Genomic DNA, 26,527 nt, shown 5'->3' with positions numbered 1-26,527 from the left:
AGCAATAAATAAACAGCGACGATAGTTTCACACAAAGGAGAAAGAGTTTAAATAGTAAATTGAAGTGAAATTTTGTGAGAATTTTTTTTTTTTTTTTTTTTTAGAATTTTTTAAAAATGTATATAATTTTTTTTTAATTTAAAAAATAAGCATAGAAAAATAAACGTTAGAACTCAGTGTAAGTATAATAATTTGTAATGGAAACCACTAATAAATAAATTTATACACTGAGAGGAAAAGAAAAACAATTCCTAGAGAAAGAGAAAGACCACCACAAAAAATATCGGAAAAGAAGAGTTTATGTTATTCAAATCTAATTAAGGTTGCTATAATAAAAAAAAAAGACAATTACCAACACGGAATCTTATGAAATGTTACAAGAAAATAAATATTTTGATGAAACCCTATGTGGTGTGGTGATAGTGGTCTGACGTAACTTCAAATAAGCTGTCTAATAGTCCTAATTTAACAAAATAGTTTATCCATTTGGGTGGTCCAGTTAAACCAAAAAAATTCTCAAGAAAATTTGCGAAAATGCAAACTTATCCTTCATCAGAAAGAATTGATAAGATTCTATTAATTGGTGAATCAGTCATCAGGGCGGATACGGAAATTTATTTTAGGGGGCAAATAAGTAATCTAAATATGCTTTTAGGGCTCAATTTTTAACCAAAAAGCCTAATTTTAACACAAATACAGACCTTTAGGGTCTGTATCTACGGGTGTTGCATATCCACCCAATTAATAGGATTTAAATGGCCTCATATAGTTTATCTAACTTGGGTTTTTTAGGGATACTGTTAGTGAGAGAGAATGTTTTAAAAAAAATCGCCAACTTGGAAAATAACTACATGAGAGAATTTGAGCTCTTTTGCGAAAAGTTCGTTAAGATCCCAAAATGTTTTATAAGATACGAAAATCGAATTCTTTTGAAAAGAACATCATATGGCAGTTAACCAGAAAAGAAGAATTTTGAGCATTTGATTCATCTAGTCATATCTTTTGTCACATAATTATAGATTTAATAACTAGTTTTTAATGTGTAATAATTAAAATATATTTTAAACGTGTACTTTTTATTACGTTGAGTATTTAACTCTACAAAGCTTTAATTAATTTTTGTTAAATTAACAAAAGGTAATATCACAGCCACCTCTAGATTTTTTTCAAAATAATAATAAGAGTCTACATGAAGAACAACATCCATCAGAAGGAACAAAAATTTAAATATCTAGGAAAATTTTTGTCTGAGAGGTTAGGCAACCTTAATAATATTTTGAAGATATATAAATTCCCTGTTAAACACCGGAATAATATACTAGGTGTTCTATTTAAAATAAAGGAGTAACTTGCTTTTAAAAGTGACTATTGTTCCATTTTAATTTTGTCTCACCCTGTATAACTTTTCGAGTCAAATTTCAATTTGGTTTAACATACAATGGTTACCCTAATTAAATATCAGGCTATACAAAGTCAACTAAAATTTAGGGAGCTGTTAGGTTAGGTTAGGTTAACTCTGCATTTTCGAAAAATGTGAAATATGTCAAAATCCTTAGATTTTAGGTATATGCTTCTTTAAACTCACCTTTATTTTATTCCTAGAATCCGAAAATCAATTAAAGGGTGTTCCATTAGAAAAAACACAACTTTGATGTGTAACTTTTTTTGGGGGCACCCTGTATATTCTATATGTTTTTATAAAATGCTTCCAGTTAACCTACATATGCTGCCAAAATTTCATTTCGATATAAACTACTATTCTCCTTGGAGCTTCCGCGGCGTATGGGACGCCTATTATACCCTGTATATTACCCTGTATTATATTGGATCAGGCATTTCATTTCAACACTATTTGTCATAAATTAAAACAATAATTTTGAACAAGTAAGTAGTTTCTTATATCATATAAACGTGAAAAAAAAATGTAAGACCACAAAAGTCTTGCAGGTTTGGTCTTGGTCTTGTGGAAGTCTTGCACTGGTCGGTCTTGGTTTTGGTCTTGAAAATCAAACTCTAGTCTTAGTTAGTCTTATTCTTAAAGATTGCATGGGAGGGGTGAAGTTAATCACCGCAATCTTATTGATCTATTGTGACCCCCTTTCTTGAGTTATAACTCAGCATACAGTCTCAGGGCTTTAACAAAAGCCAGTATCTGAGATGGTTTTACAAAAGTTAGCTTTTATGCCACGAATGGCTGTCGTCTCTGCGCACCCAGTGATGAGGTGTTTCTCCATTTTCCCCACAAAATCTACATTCGCCGTTTTTTCTCAGCTTCAATCTACTGAGGTGTTCATTGAGAAGATTCGTCTCCTGTTAAAAACCCAGTGAAAATCCGAACTGTTCCTACTTAAATCAAGAAAAATCTTTGATTTGTCTCGATCGCAAGTCCTCAGAAATTTGTTCGAGAGTTAAGACTCTACCTAAGGACCTCTGTCTAAGGACCGTTGGAGTCCTCCAGGTAATTGAGTTCCGCTTTAAGTGGGTTTCCACTTAGCAAGCAGACCGGTTTTGGTCCAGTTAGTGGAGTGTTCGCTCCATTTATAGCTAGATCGTTTGCTTTTTCATTGTCTTCTAATCATTGGTGGGCTGGCTACCCAGAGTAGGGAAATTTTCTTTACCTAATTTATTCTCTGTAACCAACTTCGAATTGATGGTTACATCGCTCTTAACGCTACTTAACTTTGGATGATAAGATGGCTATTTTTTGTTTCTGATAGTTATTCCTGTGTAAGATAAGTTATACGCATCTTTCGATAGCGTAAATTTCTGCCTGACGGATGCTGGGGTAGATGCTCTTTCATTCGGAGTATTTAGTTTTCGGTCCAAAAACTCCTACCTCTGTTCTTGTTCCTGATTTGGTTTTGGAAGCATCGTTATACCACGTTTTGGTATGGACTTTTAATTTTTTGTGATAAAATATTATGAAAAATTGTGGAAGTTGTCATATACGATTCGAAGTTGAACTTTAACCTTCAATAATTTTCAAACGAGTCAATTAAATGAAAATTCATATCAGACCTTTTTTGAAGATTATTCAATTTCCTACAAGAATTTGTATTGATTTTTACAAAACGCTGATTTGTTAGAACGCAATAAAATTTAAAAAAAATATATTTCCCCGTGTTATTTAAATACGAAATAGAAAATCACGATGAGACCTCTCTTAATATTAATATTAATATTAAGAGCTCAGACTTTACCAGAATTTGTTTTCATCACCCTGAACGATATTTTGTAACTGAAAAGAAAAAAAAATATTTGTTTTATTGGTGCACATGGTTGGTGGTCATTTATACAAAGTTGTTAATAAAAGTAAATTCAAAATTAGTTACAAATAAATACCTATTTAAATTGCTAAAGAGTTAATACATCTTCAATTTGAATTCTGTGTTTATATAGGTTTTTTCCTAGCTGTGTAAATCAATCGATAAGTCCGTACGATCAAATGACAGCTCTGGTAAACCAAACAAACCATACGTGTTATGTGATAGCTTATGGCAGTAACACGTGCAGGCAGCCGTTGTGAAAATCGTTTATATTCTCTGTAGGATTCGTGAGATTCGATTTTTATTGCCGTACACTGAATAAGACGTTTGATATTTCAAGGAAGATATTTATCACACAAGGTATAGAATAAAGATGCAGAAGATAAAGTGTTTTATAGAAAAAAAATGGTCATGGCCGTTACTGTAATTGCATTTTTTTCAATATTTTTTGTTTTATTTAGTATAGATTTATTTATTTAGATAGAGTGGAGCCGCCAATTCAAGGAAGGCAGTAGAAAACCATCTTGTGTATATTTGCTTAGTACAACCTCTCAAATACTTAGTGCCGTTTCAGACTCAAAACAATAAAATATAGATCCCGTGTACGCACAGACCGAATATGGCAATACAAGAAGAATATATTCAACACTTATAAGAGATGTGTGTTGAAAACCACAAATTGTGTTCCAAGAACTTAAAATCAGGTAAAGCAAGCAGCTCACAAGGAATATATTCCGAAATGTTAAAAAATCGTACGCAGAAATTATTTAGAAGCTTGACATCAATTTTCAATAGGTGCCTAATGTGACATCCTATTCCAAAAGACTGGAAGCTGATTTATATCCTCAATCCATAAAAAAGGCAATAAGCTAGACTGCAGTAACTACTGTCGAATATATCAGTGACGAGCACAATGAGCAGGTTATATGGTAGAATTTTACGTGATCTCATAGAAGAAGATTATAGAAAAAAGGAAGAAGAAGAACAGACTGGTTTTAGAGCAGAAAGGTCGTGTACAGATAACGTGTTCTGTTTAAAACAATTTATAGAAAAAAGATCGGCAAGAAACTTGGACACATTTGTTAGGTTACACACTTAGGACACTTACGGAAAGCATACGACACTGTCTCAATATCCAGACTGGAACAGAGAGTACTGGAACAATCTACTGTTAACAATGCATATATAACAGCTTTTATGGAACTATATAAGAGCGCAAAATAGAGATAGGAAAAAAACCAACAAAGGACTACGTCGAGGTTGTTGCATCTCCCCTACTCTCTTTAAAATATACGTTGCAGTCGTTTTAAAAAAATAGAAAAGAAAGATCCGTGGTATGGGCAATGAATGTTTGTTCACACTTCAATTTGCAAACGATCGAACGAATAGTCGCCAATGACAAAGATGATATGCAATATATGCTAAGAAAACTTATTGAATAATACGGAGAATGGGGCTTGACAGTTAACATAGACAAAACATTTGAACTTGGAAATAGGTCAATAAATTACTCAATGAGTATGAATACCTAGGAGTTACATTTGATAACACTGGAACTGATGATAGAGAAATAGAGAAAAGGATTATCAACGCGAAAAAAATAATCGGATGTCTAAATGGAATCTTATGGAGCAAATCATAAAGAGCAGCCACCTATATGGAGCAGAAACATGGAGAATAACTGAGAAATACAAGAAGAGGATAGAGGAAGAAGGATAGAAGCGAATCAAACGAAGATCAATGGGAATTTCCAGACAAAAACGAATAAGAAATATTACCATAAAACAACAAATGGGTATAGATGGTACAATAACACAGCATATATAGGGGAAAGGCACGGCGGATGATCTGGTACGGACATGTAGAGCGAATGAAGAATACAAGATATCCTAAGAAAATAATCGATTGGCAACCAAAACGCAGAAGAAAACATAGAAGACCGAAACTGGAATGGCAAAAAAGCGTACACAAAGCGATGAGTGAAAGAAACCTGTCAACAGAGGATTGTACGAATAGAACAGGCTGGAAATTGGGTATCGGACAACGTAGAAAAACGTTTTAAACCGAAGAAATAAAATTATATATTTTTTTAAAGTGTACCCATGTATTTAATAAAATTATATAAGAATTCTTGCCATTTAACTGCTGATGTAAAATGACGACTGTGGAATCGACCCAAGCTCACCGGATGATAGAGTAGGGCTCCGAAACAGGTAGTGACAGCAGGTTGATCCACATTATGACAAACACTGCGTGGAATTAAATTTCTATATAAGCAGTTAAATGGCAAGAATTCTTATATAATTTTATTATATATCTATACTGCAAGAAATTTGTTTTCCATTTTATGATTTGGCTTGCCTTGAAAAAAAGCATTTTTTACTATCGATATAGTTGCGCCTTGGTGGTACGAAAGTACTACCATTGCACGCAGGCCGCTATCTCCCGTGCGGGACTTAATATCTAACAGCTACTTTCCGACAAGTCGGATTTAGGTACTCTGCGCTATGTTTGTCATTTTGTGGAATCGATCCAAGCCCACCTGATGATGGAGTAGAGCTCCGAAACCGGTAGTGAGAGCAGGTTGATCCACATTATGACAAACACAGCGTGGAATTAAATTTCTATATCAGCAGTTAAATGGCAAGAATTCTTATATAATGTTATTATATACCTATACTGCAAGAAATTTGTTTCCCATCTTATGTATGTAAACACCGTGAATGTCACTCATTCACAGCCGACTCTTTGTTCTTTATTTTAGAACTTCCTGCATTAATTTTCTCAAATATTAATAATTGTTTTTAGAAATATTGTTATATTAGTTATACGTCAATTTATGATGTAATAATGTATCGAAAAAAAAACCGCTATCGAATATGGCTGGGAAATGACAGTCGATGATAATTTTGGCGTATCGTATATAAAAAAGTCGTACTAGTAGATACTTACTTGGTTCTCGCTACTCAACAGCTTCAACTGATCGTTTATCAAGCTGTATTTTGCTGATTCTTCTTTCCTCAAAGCCCGTTCCTTTTTCAACTCAGGACTCCAAAAGGTCTTGATCGAATGCATCGAGGAGCCTAGTTTCTGATTGGTCAGATCCAGTTCTTTTTTGAGGTTGGCCAAGTCACGTTGGAGATCGGAATTTTGATGCTGGAGTTCTCCAATGAAGGGTTGATGCGATGTTGGAGACTGCCGTGCAGATCGAGTGCTGAAAAAATAATAAGTTTTAACCTAACTTAACCTAAAACAGTAGGAACTTTTTTTGAAATCAGTTAAAGAAATAAAATATACTAACTGACAGGAAAAACGGGCACTTTAAAAATTGAATGTATTTTAAAGTTTAATGTACCGGGTGCGTTTCAAAAGTGGCTCACCCCTCTAACTTTTTTATTTTTTCAGTTAAAAGACTTGGTATGTTAGTATAGGACATAAATTATGATTTATTGACGTATTCAATTGTTTTTGGTCACTTCCTGTTTCATCGGAAATGACTACAACTTTTGATTTTTAAATGGCACCCTCAGTATTTTTTTACTTTATTGGATAGAAAATTTAGCTCAGGGCCGATACATCGTTTTACATGGGTGACCTTCAACAAATTAATAAATTATTAAATTATTATTAGACAAGTTGCAATTTTGCATGGAGCTTCATTTTGTAGATCTTTAAACGTCCTGAAACCCCAGCGATGAACCGTTGAACCCGTCACCCCAAAACTACCCCTACAAGGGGTAAAAATGGCCCTTTTTTTACTTTTTCTTCAATAATTCTAAAACTACAAATTTTAGGAAAAAAAGTCATGAGTAAAAAATTGAAGAGAAGAAAATTTCCTACTGCATAGGTAAAGAGCCAAAATTTTTAGAATTTCAGTGGCGCAGGTGCGAATTCCTTAAATTAGGAGGATGGTTTTAATCAAGGTTGGAAAAAATCATGATTTAAAAAAAAATAAAAAAAATCAGATTTTTTTTATTTAAATCAGATTTTTTTGGTTTAAATCAGATTTTTTGGATTTTAATTCAAAACAATATATAAATCGGATTTCCAAATGACTAGGACTTATTTCCAATTAAAGTCATCCTAAATGGCTAAATCTTTATAACTCTGAGCGATACCGATAACATTAACAATTCTACGGCGCGTGTAATTTTTCCACATCGGTCACCAATATATTCCGCAAAAAAAATCGCTCCCTTCAGATCAAAAGGATTTTTTTTCAAACGTCTCAAAAGTATTAATTTTTGTCATTTTAATAGTTAGGCATAAAAGTAAAGCAATGTTACGCCTAAGGACAAAAGTGCAAAAATATATTATTAAACTGATATTAGGTGTCAAATTCAACGAGTGTACAAATCGTTTCTCGATTACTGTTTGTATTAGTTGCATGTTTGAAATTGATTAAAAAATTATTTGTAATGTTTTAAAAAAATGGTGTTTTATTCGAAGTAAAAATGTACTTTTTGTGCCTCCTTGTAACGTCAGAATAGCTTTACGATGGTCCTCAAAATGTACAGCATTGTCAAAAAAGTATAATTTCTACTCTTAATAAAACAATACACTATTGTTCGGGAATAGTGTTAAGTCGAGAATGAAATTAGTATTATCCTTGGTTATGTATTACCTAATGTCAAAGTGTAAAGTACTTACTGCAAGTCAAAATGTCGGTAAGAATTTGGAAACATACCAACGTTTCAAAAAAAAATATAAAACAACATACATTTTCTGACAACGATTATAGATTTTCGGGAATGAAGACATAGTCGTCTCTATATCAGAAGAACCTAGTTCTGCACCAGTCTGCGAATGATATGTAATCGAACAGCGAATTTTTGTCACTTATATATAAATTTTAAAATAAATCCCTGCGTTTAGCGGTCTTAAAATTCACACAAAATTACTTTTCAAAATCGGTTCAACATTTAAATTGATGAATAATTCACTTTCAAAAATCGGTTCAACATTTAAATTGATGAATAGGTGTTTTTATATAATTTTATAATAAAATTTACAATTATTTTTCGATTTACTATCTGTTATATCTGTTATAGAAATATTTTCTATAGTTTTCTAAGTCAGATTTTTATAACTTTTATAGTTATTTTTTTTATTTATTATCAAGTTTCAATAAAATTAATTTTTTGGTTTAAACCACATGATTAAAATTAAAAAAATCACTTGATTTAAATCACGATTTAAATCATGATTTAAATCATGCCAACCCTGGTTTTAATAACCCACCGTTCTGTGTTTAACTTCAAATGAAAGCATTTTTGAGATAAATCTCGAGACCAAAAAATTTATTAAGATACAAGTTTCTATAAAAACGATCTTTTTAATAAAGGTAAGATAATTTTGTTAAATGTGCGTTTTTTACATTTTAAAAACATTGAATAAGAAAAATTGCAGTTTTACACATAATTTCCCATGAAATCGGTATATTGAAAAATTTACACGTTTAATAATAAAATAAGAAAAACCTTAGCTCAGAAATAGGATAACTTGTCTTAAGAATAGTCCTCATTCACTTCCATATTTGTTGGGTTCGTACATGTAATGCCATTGCATTGGCCAAATGCCATAGTGCAGGTGAGTCCCATTCGCTCACATTTACATGCTTTTTACAGCCTCCCGAAGAGCAATTGCAAACATTTTTCTCTAAAACCTATGTAGGAGCAATGGGGGTGGTCTGAATGTATTGGATTTATCTCTCGATTTTTCAGATTCCAATCCCAATCTTGCGGTGGTAAATTGTTATTTAACCAAGCCTGTACCCTGCGATATTTTCAGATCTGGTTTCTCAATACTATAATTATATAACATACACTATGGTAAAAATCAAAAACAACAGTGAGAGTTGTTTTTGATGGCTATGAAGAGATACAGACCAAAATTGTGGAGCAGAATCGCAGATCTGCAGGTAAAAAATGGTACAAATTGTATCTTTTTCGAATTTATCTGCAGTGAAGGTACCAAAGGCTGATTTTTTGTCAAACAACAGCAACAAAAACAACTTCATTCGTGCGCTCGGAAAACTATTGGTGGAAAATGGAATCAATGTTAAATTCGTTGATGGTGATGCCGATACTCTTATTGTAACTACAGTGGTCGCAATAAGTGACAATTTACCAGAAGGAATCGTAGCAGTAGTTAGCGAAGATACGGACATTATCGTGTTACTGATTCATTATTGCCACAAGAGACTGTTTATGATTCGTCCGGGAAAGGTGTCAAAACCAAATAAAATAATCGACATATCGGCCTTACAACAAAAATTGGGGGATCTAAAGAATGTGATTCTTAGTGTCCACGCTATATATCGTTGTGACACAACGTCTGCTGTGTTCAATAAAGGGAAGATTAATTTAGTAAACACCATTCAGAAGAAAAAGTTGTGAGTTATTAAAAGAATAGGCTACAAAGGAGAAGTTAGAAGAAGTTACATCTCAGTTTTTTATAGCAGCATATGTTAAAAACTCGACAAAAAAAGTAGATTTGGATAGTGCCAGATACATGCTTTATCAACAGTACGTAGCTAAATGAAGTCTTAATACCAACTTCAACTTGGCATCATTACCACCTACCTCCAATAGTGCGAAATATCATGGATTTAAAGTTTTTCATCAGGTAAGTTAAATTTATGTTGCATTCAAATGTTAAACTAAATTCTCATTTTTAACAGGTACAGGCTTGGTTAAATAACAATTTACCACCGCAAAATTGGGGATGGAATCTGAAAAATCGAGAGATGAATCCAATAGGCACATTCGACCAGATCATTGCTCCTACATGGGTTTTAGAGAAAAAATTTTGCAATTGCTCTTCGGGAGGCTGTAAAAAAGCATGTACATGCAAACGAATGGGACTCACATGCACTATGGCACAGGTCAATGCAATGGCCAATGTGGAAGTGAATGAGGAATATCCTTAAGACAAGTTATTCTATTTTCGAGCTAAGGTTTTTCTTATTTTGTTATTAGACATGTAAATTTTTCAATATACCTATTTCATGGGAAGTTATTTGTAAAACTGCAATTTTTCTTATTCAATGTTTTTAAAATGTAAAAAACGCACATATCAAAATATTATCTCCGCCACTGGTAACTTACCTTTATTAAAAAGATCGTTTTTATAGGAACTTGTATCCTAATAAATTATACATTTTTCACTCGTGACTTTTTTTCCTAAAATTTGTAGTTTTAGAGTTATTGAAGAAAAAGTAAAAAATTGGCCATTTTTACCCCTTGTAGGAGTGGTTTTAGGGTGACGGGCTCAACGTTTCATCGCTGAGGTTTCAGGATGTTTATAGATCTACAAAATGAAGCTCCATACCAAATTTCAGCTTGTCTCTAATTTGTTGAACCTCGGCCTGTATAGGCTCTGGGCTAATTACACTTACTTATTCTACGCATTCACACTACACCCAAATTCTTAATAATTAAACTTAAAAAAATCGTATTTTAAATTTCAGTTTAGAGTGTTATGGCTATGTGCTAAGTTAAAATCACTAATTTGTAATCAAGGAGTCCTGGAAAAATAGATTGGATCGTCTAATATTTTTAGTGTCTTGTCCTCGTCGGTTAAAAGATGCCCAACTCATATTTTTAATCATATCTAAATTTTTCTAAATAGAACGAAGGTGGCTCATTAGTATACTTTGAAAAAAGCATTTTTTTATGAATAATTTGATACCACACACTTACTATTTCGAGTCAAATTGTCGTTATGAGGGTGCCACTTAAAAATCAAAAGTTGGAGTCATTTCCGGTGAAACGGGAAGTGACCGACAACAATTGAATACGTCACTCAATCCTAATTTATGTCATATATTGACATACCAAATCTCGTTTTTTTTATCTAAAAAAGTAAAAAAGTTATAGGGGTGAGCCACTTTTGAGATGCACCCGATATATTTTGTTCTAGTTTGGCAGACTCTCATACGAAGCTTTCTGGGTCGTCTAGCATATAAACTATAGTCTCGAGGAAGCGACTGTACTGTACTTCGTGCATCCCTATATCTGTTAGTGACATAATTTTGATCCCTGTTGTCTTCAGTTAAAGCAACTATAGTGGATACAACCTCAGCGGATACTCAACAGTAGAACTATAGCGGATACAACTATAGCGGATACAACAAAGCGGATATTTATTCTTAATCTAAGGATGCAACTTTTGGATATAAAATCATCTCTGCTAAAGTAATTGCCCAACAGACAATAATAATATGATTTTTCACAATAACAGTAATATTATATCATAAACACTATTTCATAGGTCTGTTTACTGGGACCAAAAGCAAAGGCATGGTTTTAATCTAAAAATTACCAAAAAATAAACTGTCGAGAAAAGATAACCACCTAGATGATAAATTTTTTTCAAATTCCTTGCTTTTTTAACACGCTCCACAAGGCGTTTCAAACTTTTACCAAAATAATAACATTTTGGTAAAAGTTAAAGTTAGCACACTTAAGTTTTGGTAACGACTTTACTTTTAACACTGGACGCGCGTTTTGTTAACCAGCCTAGCATCATCAGCAGCTGATGAAAACTGATGGTTAGCTTCAAATTTATGGTTAGCGAAACGAGCGCCCAGTGTTAAAAGCAAAGTGTTTTGGTGTATTGCGGTGAGTTAGTGTTTTATTTTGCTGATGTAACACCAAAGGTTCCAACTCCCAACTGCAATTAATATTTTTTATTTGTTTTGTTGCTGTAATAATAAGTGCATTGTCATTTTTAATAAAATCCAAAAATACTTATATGCGATATATTAAAATTAATTGAGATTTGAAGTTCCGTTCTAATGAGCTTAACTGAGCCATCTATTTCTAGCATCTGTCTATTTCAATATCATACGTGAAAATATACAAATAACAACCTTAAACAATGAAGGCATATAAATTTACTCTAGTTTTAAAGATACTTTATTTTTTTATCTATAATTTTTATATCCTTTTTGGCAAATTTCTTTAGGCAAGTATTTATTATCGAATATTCATTAAACCATAGTATCAATATTTACTTCTTTTAATTCTAAAATTTCTAAGATTTTAATTAATTCGTGGAAAAGAACTGTTTTTAAATTTAAGAAATTAATAAACATGTATTTTTAATAATAAATTTTACAATTTTATTGTTCAATAAAAACGTGGCTGTTAAACAAATAAAAATCGGGATATTGGGGCTTTGTGTGGAGACGCCGGACTTTTTGGATCAAATCGGGACTGTCCCGAAAAATCGGGACGGGTAGTAGCAACCCTGGGTTAATCAGCCATCCGTACCACAAAATTGACAAAAAATCTCACATTTGACTTCACTTAACTATTAGGCGGTGTGATTTGGTTTGGTTTTGATAAAAATCAAATATTTTAATTTTGATTTTTCCGTATTTCTGAGTCAATCTGGTATAACGAGTATATGATAAAATATTATTTTTGTTGGTTCATATGTGGATTATGAGTATACCAATTATTAGTTATCATAATAATAGTTACCTGTAGGGGTCATCTTCGAAATAAAGTGCTCTATCTAAGGAACGATCTCTACGATCTCGAATTGGTAGAAATTCTCTGTCGTGGTCTACTGTAGGGCCTCTATCCAAAGATTGGTAACGGACAGACATTGGGTTTGTGGGCCTAGAAATAAAAAAAATCGTGTTATAAACATTAAATTTATTTAATTGAAAAAAAAAAATAAATCTAACGCCAATAAACAACGCCAAATCCAATACAGCCGTACCATGTTTTTCTCGAAGGTATTAGCGGCACTTTTGACCACCCTGTAATTTCGTTATAGATAAAGCAAGAATATTAATTTTAACTAAATATGAGGACATACTATAGCTGGCTAGATTACCAAAATATCTAGTATTATACCTCATGGTTTATGAACTATCGCTTGTCACATTTCTTTAATTTCGACATTGACTCACTGACACTCTAAAGGCAATTGCTCCAACTATCTAAAATATTATCAGCGTTACAGTATCGCCGGATGATTTATAAAAGTTATTCTTTGTTATTTTAAATGGAACGCCATCCAGTATTTTTGGAAACTACTTTCATATCTGATATTTTTTCTATTACACTAACCTACGTATACCTATTTTTTATACAGACTGAGTCTTAAATAGGTGCAAATATTTTCAGGGCTGGTAGATCTCGATAAAAGAAACATATTTTCTCTTTGCCGTTTTTCAAATAAATCCAAAATAACCGAGTTAGTTTACTTTGAAAATCCCCAAAAAAAAATTTTTTTGCTAAAATTTTGAGAACCACTGGATCATTCCTGGATTTTCTTTTTTGTAAATTTAATCTACTGCCTATGTTGCCATATTATCAACAAATTATATTTTTTAAATGAAAACTAAAAAAAAAAAAATTTTTTTCAAAAAATGCCAAATTGTAAAAAAAAAATTTCGCGAAAAATACTACCCCTAAAAATATTTGCAAAATTGACAAAAACATGATTTTGAATAAGCATTGATAAAATGATGCATTGAGCATGATAAAATCATGGCTTGAACATTTTTAAAGTTGAAATTTGGGTTATAACGAAAGTCGGAAACACAAGTTGTTAGAAAATTAGAAGTAATTTGATATTATCTGACTTTATACACAATAATTCTAACCTTAGGAATTATACTTCTTTAATATTAAGAAACTTCTTTACCCGAGAAAAAAGTAGGAGGATATAAGAAATGAGATCCCATCAAAAACTAATAAATATGAAAAATAGAATACTACTTTTGGAATTTTTTACTGAAAAATATAAAATGTAAAAATACCAAGTCTCGCAATACAATTAAACTGTAAAAAACTTTTTATAGTGGAAGTATTCAAGTTCAAAGTGAATAATATACTAACAGTGACAGCTATTTTAATTCAGAGGGAAATTTACTTTTTTTTTAAATAAAAACCTATTTGACATTGATAAGCCGGATTTGACATTGATTAGCCACATATATTATATAACACCAGGCCACGGGGGTGTCACTTGTATGGGAAAACAGGCAACAGTCAAATTTAAACGTGCCAGGACCAACGACAAAGAAAGCAACATCTGCCAGGCATTGGCTTTCTTTGTCACTCACATTGCTTAAATCATGATTCCGCGGCCATTTTTGTCAACAAAGAGAAGCTGGCCGGGCTGCCTGGCAAGTGATTTAAAACAATTTTGCTTTTTTACAATATTAAATTACCATTTGGATGTATTTAATGCGATTATTCAGTTAACTGGTAAGTCATAAATTACACACAAATACTTTATTCGTAAATACAACTAAGATGTAAACGTATTTTTGTATTTTTAGATTTCAACTTTTGCAATACCCGCCGATAGAACTTGCCTGGCAGCGTACCTGTTTAACTAAACGTATTATTTCCTGATAATAATATCAAAACACGTAAGTACCTGTATAATTTATGATGAAAAATGATTTTGATTATGTTTTATATTATTTAAATACTTTCTAACCTCAAATAATGTAAGATCCTTGTTTATTTCGCACAGCCCCACAGTGTGCTTTTCGTCCCATGGAAAAAATCAAAAATAAGTTAAAATTTACTAATATCTGAATATAATTTTATGCTTATAGCAATGTTCAACCATCCTGTATATTATTTTCATAAACAGCGTTTTGTTAGCAAATATTTTTTCACCAAAAATAAATTTTGCGATTATTATCTCATCAGAGAAAAGAATAACATTCATGGTAGTTCTGTATATTATGGAGTTAAACGGGTACGTACTTAATTGAAAGCCACTATGGATATTGTTAAACAAGGTATGTCCTTTAAATTTATTTCTAAACAAGTTCGTGATTGTTTAGTTTTTATTTATTTTTTAAGATGATTCTTAAATGGGTATAAAAATTTTACGTTTTCAAACTTCAAAAAGGCATTTAAAAAAAACATATCAAAACATATCGTATTTATTGAATATTTTTGTTGCCATATTAATACACTTTTAATTTTTGTATAGTTCACCTGCGTCTGCTTGCGACGAACTTTATTTTATAATACTTTTCAGATGGAGTAAAATTGATAAGCAATGCCGATCTGGCTAATACTTGGCTTGATCATAAGGAAAAGAACTCAAAATTATTTGTATTTCAAAAAATATGTTCTTATTAGATATTGGTGAACCTTCCAGTCAAACGAGACACCACTTGTGCCTGAAAAAGTCCACTATGTTGGAGCGAAACGTCGCATAAAAAAAGTGTCCATCTTTCAATTTATTATAAAATCTCATACCCAAGAAGGAAAAATAATATATGGATATGGTCTATTAAAAGAGGTAACTATTAACATCCGAACCCCTCATACCGACAAAATGAACAGTAACAACGCGAAAAAGAAAGTAACATATTAGAAAATGATGTACAGAAATATCTTATATGTGGAGGATACTTCAACCACCTGTGATTTGGATACTTTAAATTTTGGAAGATTCTGTCAGCAGTGATTCTCTGAATCAGAGTAGTTACGATCTATGCATTTTTTTTTTTTGTTGTCTAAAGTAAATTTAGTATCTTAAGTTTTTTTTTTAATTAAATATAACATTAATGTTTCTTTTTCATTAAAGAAAAACATTTTTATCTTATATTAAGAGGCTTAATTTTGTAGGAATCATGTTCTAATGTTATTTCAATTCTTTTTTATCACAGGAATTTATTTAATATACACTGTTTTCATACTATAACTTATTATTTAGCTTAGATGGAACACAGCTCCAACATTATTATTATTTATAAGATTTTTTTTCGCTTGTGGGACTAAGAACATCATCATTTAGTACAATGAGAGTACTCATCATTTGTCTCAAATAAACCTAGTTTGAATAAATTGCTTACAATAAAAGAGAAGTTTTTGATTTTTGTCCTCTAGAGCCATATGTTCGAAGCACTGTGAGCCCGTTCAAAACTGTATTGTCTTCAAAAAATGTTTATAAAACAAACAATTATTAAAAAAACAATGTCCTTTTAATCTGATTTATACCTCAGAAGGATGCCAGTAAAATTTTATTAAATCAACATTATATTATTTGGCCGTTAATATGCAAAAAGGAGCATATGCCTTAACTTAAATTTTCTTTTACTTCTCCTGACAATGTTCTCTATATTCTCTATTTTGAGGTTAGTAAACTTTTGAACAAGGATGTGCGATATATAAAATACATAATATATCCAGGGTATGATCTGATAAAAGTATTTTTGATGCATTTTTGGTTGTGTGTATGCACGTTGGCTTGGTTTATGTTTTATTCAGCTTATATTTATTTGGAATAACAGTTTTTTTGCCTTTTGAATGGCATGCATTGAGGCTAGATAGTGTTTCATTAGATCATTAAAAGGAATTTAAATTAGTATATATTTTTTGTCATATTAGTGTGTTATCATGATACAGGTAGTTGTATCATAGTGCCTTATGCATGTTATTTACCTATTATATACTTATGTAATATATTATCAGTAATAGATGATAACATACTACTAAATGTCTTTAATAGTATGTTTATCTTTCCAATTCACTAGTTATTTGCAAAATGTATTTTGAACTAATTTAAGTCATTAATTTCTCATCTTTCTTTTTCAGGTTCAGGATATTCTTTTTCATTGTTAAAAAAAATATATATATTTCAATATTATTGTAATATAAATCGCAGCTCTAAAAATAAATGATATTGCTTACTAATGTAATTTATTTACTTTATGAATTTCTGAAAATAATAAGTCTTTATATAATATCATTGATTTGCTGTGTAAAGTTAATAGACATATTTTTTAATACATTAAATTATATTAAAGTAATAAAAATATGTTTATTAACTTTTAAACAGTAAGTCAGTGATACTTATAAAAAATTTTTTTTAAATTTCCTCTTTTTTAAGCCCCGCCCCTCCAATTCCCCTCAATTTAGCTAGTACTGCCAGGCGACACCAGGTGGCGTCTGTTTCCATTTTTTAACATGAAGTTAGCATTTCTTTAATGTACCTATTCTCTGCACCAGGCATTCTGATTATAATTATCCAGTCCACAGGCTTAAATTAACAGTATTAGGACCATATTATTATTGTTTGAAATTGTTTAATAACCTACTCGATTATATAAAACAAATAGATAATATAGTGCCTTTCAAAAATCATTTGTATACATTTTTAATAGATTTGGAACATTATATAATTTAAAGGATTACCTATCTGTAAATTAATGTAAATTATTCATAAAACTAGGTTAAGTTATTTTTGTTTTTGACTCTGTTTCATTTTATGTTATTTAACATACTTTTGAAATAAAGATTATTTATTATTATTATTATTATTATTATACCGGGTGCGTCTCAAAAGTGGCTCACCCCCTATAACTTTTTTATTTTTTTAGATAAAAAAACGAGATTTGGTATGTTAGTATATGACATAAATTAGGACTGAGTGACGTATTCAATTGTTTTTGGCCACTTCCTGTTTCACCGGAAATTACTACAACTTTCGATTTTTAAAAGGTACCCTCGGTATTTTTTTACTTTATTCGATAGAACATGACATTATGAATAGAATGACACATCATATGTCAACTTTTGACGTTTTTGCTAAACTAAAAATCTTATTTTAAATTTCAATCTAGAGTGCAATGGATATGTTAAAATCACTATTTGTGACACTATTTCTTAATCAAAAGGAGCCTTTGAAAAATAAATTAGATCGTCTAATGTTTTTTAGTATCTTGTCCTGGCCAGTTAGAAAAATGCTCCAATCGTATTTTTTTAATTATATCTATTTTTTCAAATGGAACGAGGGTGTTCATTAACATATTTGGAAAATCATTTTTACGAATAATTTGATACCACACTTGGTATTTCGAGTCAAATTTTCGTTATGAACCGCAAGTTATAATTTCAAATAAACCATACGCGAAAATGTTAAAAGTTGACACATGATATGTCATTATATTCAGAATGTTATTTTTATCGAATAAAGTAAAGAAATACCGAAGGTGCTTCATTTACAAATCAAAAGTTGTAGTCATTTCCGCTGAAACAGAAGTGATAGAAAACAATTGAATACGTCAGTCAATCCAATTATGTCATATACTAATATACAATCTCGTTTTTTAAAAGTAAAGTAAAGAGTAGGGTGAAGCAATTTGAGACGCATTGAATATAATAATAATATGTGAATATAGATCTCACAACTGTGAAATATAATGTAAAAACCAAGTCAGTTTATTTTATTTAGTAATTTATTCAACTATTTTGTTTAAAAAGTTGTTTTGTTTGGTTTGGTAGTATGAATATTAGACTTTATATTTATATTTATTTCTGTAATAATTATAATGACTTAGCAGTGCACAGCATCATAATTAAAAAAGAATAATCTACCATTTGCTTACTAAGTAAATCCACAGACTAATCCTAAGTTAGTTTACGTGGTAAATTTAAACAGTTGTTTATTATTCTATTTTACATGTTCTTAGTTGATTTACGTCATATGCTTATTGTTCTATATCGGTTGTCTGTCTCAAGTGCCCCACTGACTACTGATGCTGTAATAAATCCATATATTGTTTATATTTATTACTTATATTTTTTCAGTGTATGTAGAATGTAGAATGTTTAGGAGGGCTAATCACCGCGACCTTTATAGATCTATTGTGTGTTCCCCCTTTCTTGAGTTATAACGAGTTATAACTCATCATACAGCCCTCAGGGCTTTAACAAAGCCAGTATCTGAGACGGCTTTCGGCAACAACGGTCTTCTGCTTGAGGAGCAAGGAGCAAGACCACCTACCTGCTGAGCCTTATCCAACGTCAGAGCTTCAATGTATTATGGACATCGAGTTGGCGAGTCATCAACTCGAGGGAGGATGGTCATGGTCAGGTCCTAACAATAGGAATTGACCTCAAATCCAAGGAGGCAATAGAGAAAGAGGAACATATCCTCTATTATAGATACAGGTCTAAGGAGAGACCAAGTTAAAGAGGTGGAGAAAATAGAGACAGATCCTCCAGCCTCCACCTCAAGGGTTCCTTAGCCAGAGGCAAGCTCCTCGACTGTGAAGAGCGGCACGGAGGGCCACAATCCGAAGATTATTTTTACTTAAATCAAGGAAAACCTTTGATTTTTTTCGGTCGTAAGTTCTGAGGAACTTTTTCGAGTGTCTTAGACCGTTGGAGGACACCCATTCCAAGTTACGGATGGAGTCTTCCAGATTCTTCAGTTCCGCTTTCAGTTGGTTCCCGTTTTTCAGTGTATGCAAAACAATAATGCAAAATTGAACTATCCGTCTTAATTCATTTTAAGCAGAACGGCCCGTTTTGACTGAATAGATAAAATGTTATGTGTAAACGGTGCATTATAAAGCAATTAATATGAAGCAACTCGTTCTAAAAAAAAGTACCTGTAGCTCGTAAAATAAAAAAATTGGCAATTTTGTTTAAGTGCAAGCGTGAAATATGTATTAAGATGTATTTTAAGAAAATAATTTAATCTCTAGAGGGTGACTCAAAAAATGATTTTTTTTAAATGGAACACCCTGTATATTATTACATTTTTGGTTAGGTTAGGCTTAGGCTTTCCACTGTATATTATTACATATTTGGCTTCCTTTCTGATCAGTTTACATAATCTTAAGATCTTTTTAAATAAGTTTTGATAGTTTCAGAGATATCAATAAATAAATAAAAAAAAATCTTTTCATCCTTTTTTAAATTTTTTTTTAAAAATTCAAGAACTGTCCTGAAATTAAAACTATATTAGGTGTTTCTATTTTAGATGGTCTGTACTTACTTTGTTATAAATAGCGTAATCTTAAATCATACAGGGTATTCAAATTTCTGTGCCAAACTGTCTAAAATATAAAATAAATTTTCTTCGTTTTTTTAAATGGAACATCCCGTATATTATTTTTTTAGTAAATGGAAAATTAAAAAATGAACATTTTTTGTATTTAGAGTATTTCAAAATTTTTAACGACTCTGCAGATACTCGCGGTATTATTTCATATGGCTCTTTCAACGGTAAAATACGAGAGAAAAATCATTGTGGCTTTCATAAATGTTTACTATGGAAAATTCCATATTAAAAAATATAAAACCGCGAATATCTGCGAAACCGTTAAAAATAATACTCTAAATAAAAAAAAATCATTTTATAATTCTCCATTTACTAAAAAAATAATATACAGGGTGTTTCATTTAAAAAACGAAGAAAATTTATTTTGTATTTTAGAAAGTTTGACGTAGAATTTTGAACATCCTGTATTATTTAAGATTACGATATTTATAGCAAAGTAAGTACAGACCATCTAACGTAAATACGTAATATAATTTTGATTTTAGGACAGTTCTTGTATTTTAATCATTTTGTTAAGAGAGGCCGAAAAATACATATTTTTTATTTATTTATTAATATCTCTGAAACTATCGAAATATATCTACACATATCTTAGGATTATGTAAAGTGATCTGAAAGGAAGCCAAAAATGTAACAATATACAGGGTGTTTCATCTAAAAAAAATCATCCCGATCCACTAACACTTTTTTGACCCACCCCGTGGAAGTTAAAATATTTTCCTGAAATACATCCTAGTACCAAGTTTTTTATTCTAGGAGCTACAGATGCATGACGCACTTTTGCGGGACACTGTACGTCCTGACAATCCCTCTTGTTGGAAGGATTGCTTATCCTTCTTGTTGGAAGGACGTGCATTGAATTGACTCGATTCCACTAGATCTATCAGCAGGTTTTGGTCTACATAGAAATAAATGAATGAACGTCAGATTAAGGTCCGAAGCACGGGGTATCGGCAGCCGGTCCAATGACTATATTTATTTCGATGTACCAAAAGCTGCCGATAGCCAGGTTGTTTGTCCAATCTGCCCAAAGCCTTAAAGCCAGGTTGATATGGTTAAAGTGTACTTGGATCAAATATATTTGGACGATACTCGCGTCTCACTTGTTTGGATCGTACGAACTGACATAAAATCGATTGATACGACCCAAGTGGCGTCCATATGAGATGCGCAGAGTGGAGAAAAGAAAAGGGAAGCGATAAAAATAATATTGTTTAACTCACCTAGTTGCGCTCCTAGACCTGTGATGCCCCGGCCCCACCGCCATCGGTCTGCCCCTCTCCTCCAGCATCTGCTCCTCCAGGTCCTCGTCCCGATAGTACCCTGTCTGGTAGCCGCCGTAGCCTCCCCCGCCGCCACCCACTCCCACGCCGCCGCCCACCATGCCGCCTCCGCCGCCCACGTGTTCGCTGGGCGAGTTGTTGCCGGAGCGCGACGAACGCAGCGCCTTGCGGTGGCCCAGGGGGCTGCCGGCCCCCGCGTAGCCCGTGGCCCTGGTGGGCGACCGGTCCACGGTGGGCAGCCTCACGCCGCGAGGGGAGCGCGAGCCCCCCACGTACGCGTCGCTACGGGACATCTCATGACATTCTGCAAAGAGAAAAGGTATATTAGAAACTGCAACAAGTCAGTTTTAAAAAGTCTTAAGTCATTTCTAAAAAAAACCTAACCTAACTAAAACCACATAAAATAAAACGGTTCATTTTCAGAACAACTACAAAACACAAAAATACCGGGTGCGCCTCAAAAGTGGCTCACCCCCTATAACTTTTTTATTTTTTCAGTTAAAAAAATGAAATTTGGTATGTTAGTATATGACATAAATTAGGATTGATTGACGTATTCAATTGTTTTCGGTCACTTCCGCTTTCACAGGACTGACAACAACTTTTGATTTTTAAATGGCACCTTCAGTATTTTTTTTACTTTATTCGATAGAAAATAACACTCTGAATAGAATGACATATCATATGTCAACTTTTCACATTTTTCCTTATGGTTTATTTGAAATTATAACTTGCGGTTCATAACGAATATTTGGCTCGAAATATCAAGTGTGTGGTATCAAATTATTCGTAAAAAAAGCTTTTTACAAATATGCTAATGAGCCACCCTCGTTCCATTTGAAAAAATTGAGATATTATTAAAAATACGATTTGTGCATCTTTTAACCGGCCAGGAGAAGACACTAAAAACATTAGACGATCAAATTTATTTTTCCAAGGCTCCTTGATTTAGAATTAGTGTTTTGAACATAGCCATGGCACTCTAGACTGAAATTTAAAATACAATTTTTTATTAAGCGAGAATGTCAAAAATCGACATATGATATTCTATTCAGAATGTCAAGAAGCGAATGTCAAGTCTATCGAAAAAAATCGAAAAATACCAAGGGTGCCATTTAAAAATCAAAAGTTGCAGTCATTTCCGGTGAAACAGGAAGTGACCGAAAACAATTGAATACGTTACAATCAATCCTAATTTATGTCATATACTAACATACCCAATCTCGTTTTTTTATCTAAAAAAATAAAAAAGTTATAGGTGTGAGGTATGAGCCACTTTTGAGACGCACCCGGTATATATTTTTTTAATAAAATTTAACCAATTTTGTACTTTATATGTATGATAAACAATTATTTATGTATGTATATTATGTGTTTATATGACAGATAAGCTATCATCGAATACATGTCTATTAAAATGTGCTGATGTTTTGATCACTATGTAAAGGTGCGTATTCACTTGCAACAAAACACTCTGAACAAACCAAACGCGCCGCGCACCCCAAACAATCTGCAACAAAACATTTTCCGGGAGCGCTCTGAACGACCTGCAACAAAACATTTTGCGCGGAGCGTTCCGCCTCACAATGGATCGAAGCATAGGAAGATAAGGACATTGGCTGTTTTTGAAGAGTTCCAAATTTAAATATTTTTTTACATATTTGTGTTAAAGAGATATTCTAGTCTTGTAAAACACATACAGTATGTCTGTTTGTTATTTACTTATTGAGTATATGAGCACCATTTGAAGTAAACTGAAAAATCATTCAAATGGTAGATAAAGAGTCTTACATTTAATTGTAATTTTAAAATGGATGTAAAAGATATTCGTTTGTTATATATAACGACTTATTAGAAGCGTTCTTGGGCTATAGTATTCGATTGAACTCATTTGTTTTTTATTTATGTCATTAAGACTTAAAAATATAAAGTTTTCTTGAATTACAAAAAAATGTAAGCGGATGTAAGTGGAGATATTACGTGCAATGTAAAGAGCCACCTTTACTAGCACATACTATAAAAAAATTGGCTGCCCCAAAGTGCCACTGCAAAAAATATAATGTTTTTAATGGAAAAATCCTTGAATTTATGCAATGCACGCACAGTGCACCATCAAACAATTTGTAATTTGCCGATATAGGTAATTATATTCGTCGAAGAACATTGGAGTGAACTGAATTACACTACAATACATAAGGCATATAGGTTGAAAGGCCCAGAAATGCTTTCGTTTTGGTATTCGGTATTCGGCAATTGAATTGGTATTCGGCAATTTGTCGAGTTTGCCGTGGACGCGCATCACGCGTTGCTTTGCAGAATATATTTGCAATTTTATTTTAGATTTAGGGAGGAAATGGGTTTGATAGTCGATGTCGTTAAACAGGGATGGGGCACAACTATCGATGGAAACACTGCGAGAAGATTTTTCCGAAACTTCGAAAAGTCATAACAAATTACAGGAATCGATGAATTGATTGCTGGAAAGACTATATACATTACTCCAAGTTATGGTTTCAGGAAAAAAAAAATAAATGCCGAAAAGTTTAATAAATTTGTAAAAGAGACTGCAGAAGAGTTAACCTTCATGGATGGTATTACATGCCATCTTCTCTACACAAAATTTTGATACACGGAGCAAAAATCATCAGCAATTTTTGGTTTCCGATAGGGCATCTGTCTGAAGAGGCCTCAGAGTCTAGGAATAAATATTTTCGAAAATATAGAGAATGCCGTTCAAGAAGGTCTAACAGAACTTTTGCAAATTACATAATCTTTTGTTGTCTTCCGATCCATATATAACTGATATGCGTAGCTGTGATAAAATTCGTAGCGATTTAACAGAGAAAGCAATATCTCTTTTGCTATAATATTTTTGTTTTCTTTTTTATTTAGAGATTAGTTCTTTTGTGAGTCACCCTGTATATTTTGTTAACTATTTGGTACAAAAGGCCATATTAATTTAGATTTAACAGAGAAAGTAATTTCTCATACATATGTTATAATGTTTTGTTTTCTTTTTTGTTTATAGATGAGCTCTTTTTGTAAGACACCCTGTATATTTTTTAAAATATCTGGTATAAAAGGCCATATTAATTTAGATTTAACAGAGAAAGCAATTTCTTTTTTGTTATAATATTTTTGTTTTCTTTTTTGTTTAGATATTAGTTCTTTTTTTGAGACACCCTGTATATTTTGCAAACTATATGGTACAAAATGCCATATTAATTTAGATTTTTGTTGTATTTATTGAAGTCGTACATAAAAAACAGTAAAATAAAAGTATTAATTTCCAAATAAGTCAATGTCCCTATTTTCCTATGCTTCGATCCATTGTGCGCCTGTTTGCGGTGTTCGCTGCGTTCCCACCAGTAATCAGTGTGTGAATCAGTGTTAGTGTGTTTGTCGATAAGGATGCATCTGATATTACCATAGCCGCTGCTGCTTTTTTAATTATAGAGGCATTAGCGGGTAACAAAAAAGAGAAAAAAAGAAAGGACGAAAAATGTGGCTAAGACGCCTCTATTTGCGCCGTCAATATAATATGGCCTTACTTAGTGACCTAGATTATATGCATAAGAAGAATTTAATTAATTATTAATTTAATAAAATTAGCCGCCTTTCAAACTCATCAATTAACTCAAATTTAAACACTTTTCTCTGTTCCACTCCATAACTAGGTACAGTTTAAAAACACCCCAAACACAACGAACGTTCAAAACTGCCGTATCCTCTGAACACCGGCCAACGAACAAATTCTTTTGAGCAAATCCCGTTTACCGACAAGCTTCGGTAAATGTTTGGCGCGTTCGGTTCGGTTCGGCGTAACGTACTGACTACACAAAAGTCTTGTTAAAGCGCACGCGGCGCGTTTGGTTCGTTCGGAGTGTTTTGTTGCAAGTGAATACCCACCTTAATATATCGTTGACATAAGCTAAAAGCTTGAGGATTTTAAGGTACTCTTCAATATATTCGAGATAAATTTCTTTCATTCGTCTTTCGGGGTACATAACGGAGTCGGGGATTCACTTGAAAGACAACAGACTGTAATACGACAAATAATCAAAACCGGTTCCGAAAAACTAACATTTTATTTACTAATGTTATTAAGCATTGTTTTTTTTTATTCTGCTGATTGGTTGCAGCCTAACAGTTAAAAAAAGAATGCTGCTGTTAAAAGCGTATCATAAAAATGTACAAAAATCTGACTTAAGCTTGATTTTCATGCAGCCGTTGTCCGACGATACGATATTAATTTCATTCGTTGTATTTAAAGGCTTCGATTGGTTAACCGTTTCTAACCAATTGAAGCCTTTAAATACAACCAATGAAATTAATATCGTATCAACGTATCGTCGGACAACGGATGCATGAAAATCAAGCTTTAAGCGTTTTATAAAAAGGCTTAAATCATTTTAATGACTTAAGTCTGTTATAAAAAGACTTAAATCTTTTTAATGACTTTAAGTCTTTTCTAAGAAGACTTAAATCTTTATTCCGAAATAGAAAAATATTTAAGTCTTCTTAGAAAAGACTTAAGTCACAGATCATTTTCAAGAAGACTTAAATCTTAAGTCAGCTTTCGAAAATTGACTTAAAATTCATTTGATTTTAAGTCAATTAAAATAATTTAAATAAGAATAAGACTTAATTGCAGCTCTGATTAGAAAATAAGGTGTAGCGGTTTTTTATAACAACTACCACTGCGAATGGCAGCTTTTCATCGGAGAGCAGTCGTGGGTAAGGTATTTCACTAGAGAGAGAACTAATCAATAACAATTAACAAAAAAATACAGATATTGGGCGCCAGGCATGTACAGAGAAAGAAAACACAGTTGTATATTACTTAAAACTAATGACTATATTTATTCATGATGTTATTTGCTGGTACAGGACATTGTAGAGTTCTAGTAAATATATAGTGGTTATATGTCAACGAAAGTGGTGTTAAGAATTGTACTAAATATCTATGAAAACAACTATGATAAAATACAAGACATGTAAAGTTTAAGAGAATATATGAAATGTAGCATTACTTTAATTAATTTGATATATTTTATATGATGTAGTGCAATAATAATATCTATAAAAAAGTAATACTATTACAAGGCGTAATGTAATGAAACCTAAAAA

General features: G+C 32.1%; 1 protein-coding gene across 1 annotated transcript in view; it reads right to left on the bottom strand.

The window, feature by feature from the left end:
• The window catches only part of LOC115876562 (ELKS/Rab6-interacting/CAST family member 1-like), a 55,916-nt gene that overhangs the window by 17,912 nt on the left and 11,477 nt on the right, over positions 1-26,527 (bottom strand). Inside the window, exons 2-4 of the mRNA XM_030892372.1 lie at positions 21,338-21,701; positions 12,758-12,898; positions 6,219-6,480 (exon numbers count right to left, since the gene is read on the bottom strand). Coding sequence (XP_030748232.1) covers positions 6,219-6,480; positions 12,758-12,898; positions 21,338-21,690 — 756 coding nt within the window. The 5' untranslated portion in view covers positions 21,691-21,701. The remainder of the gene's footprint in view (positions 1-6,218; positions 6,481-12,757; positions 12,899-21,337; positions 21,702-26,527) is intronic.

This window comes from Sitophilus oryzae, unplaced genomic scaffold, assembly GCF_002938485.1.
Source record: "Sitophilus oryzae breed Bouriz unplaced genomic scaffold, Soryzae_2.0 scaffold_1436_pilon_pilon, whole genome shotgun sequence".
Classification (NCBI taxonomy): domain Eukaryota; kingdom Metazoa; phylum Arthropoda; class Insecta; order Coleoptera; family Curculionidae; genus Sitophilus; species Sitophilus oryzae.
Note: the sequence above shows the minus strand (reverse complement) of the source record. Positions and strands in the feature narration are given on the sequence as shown.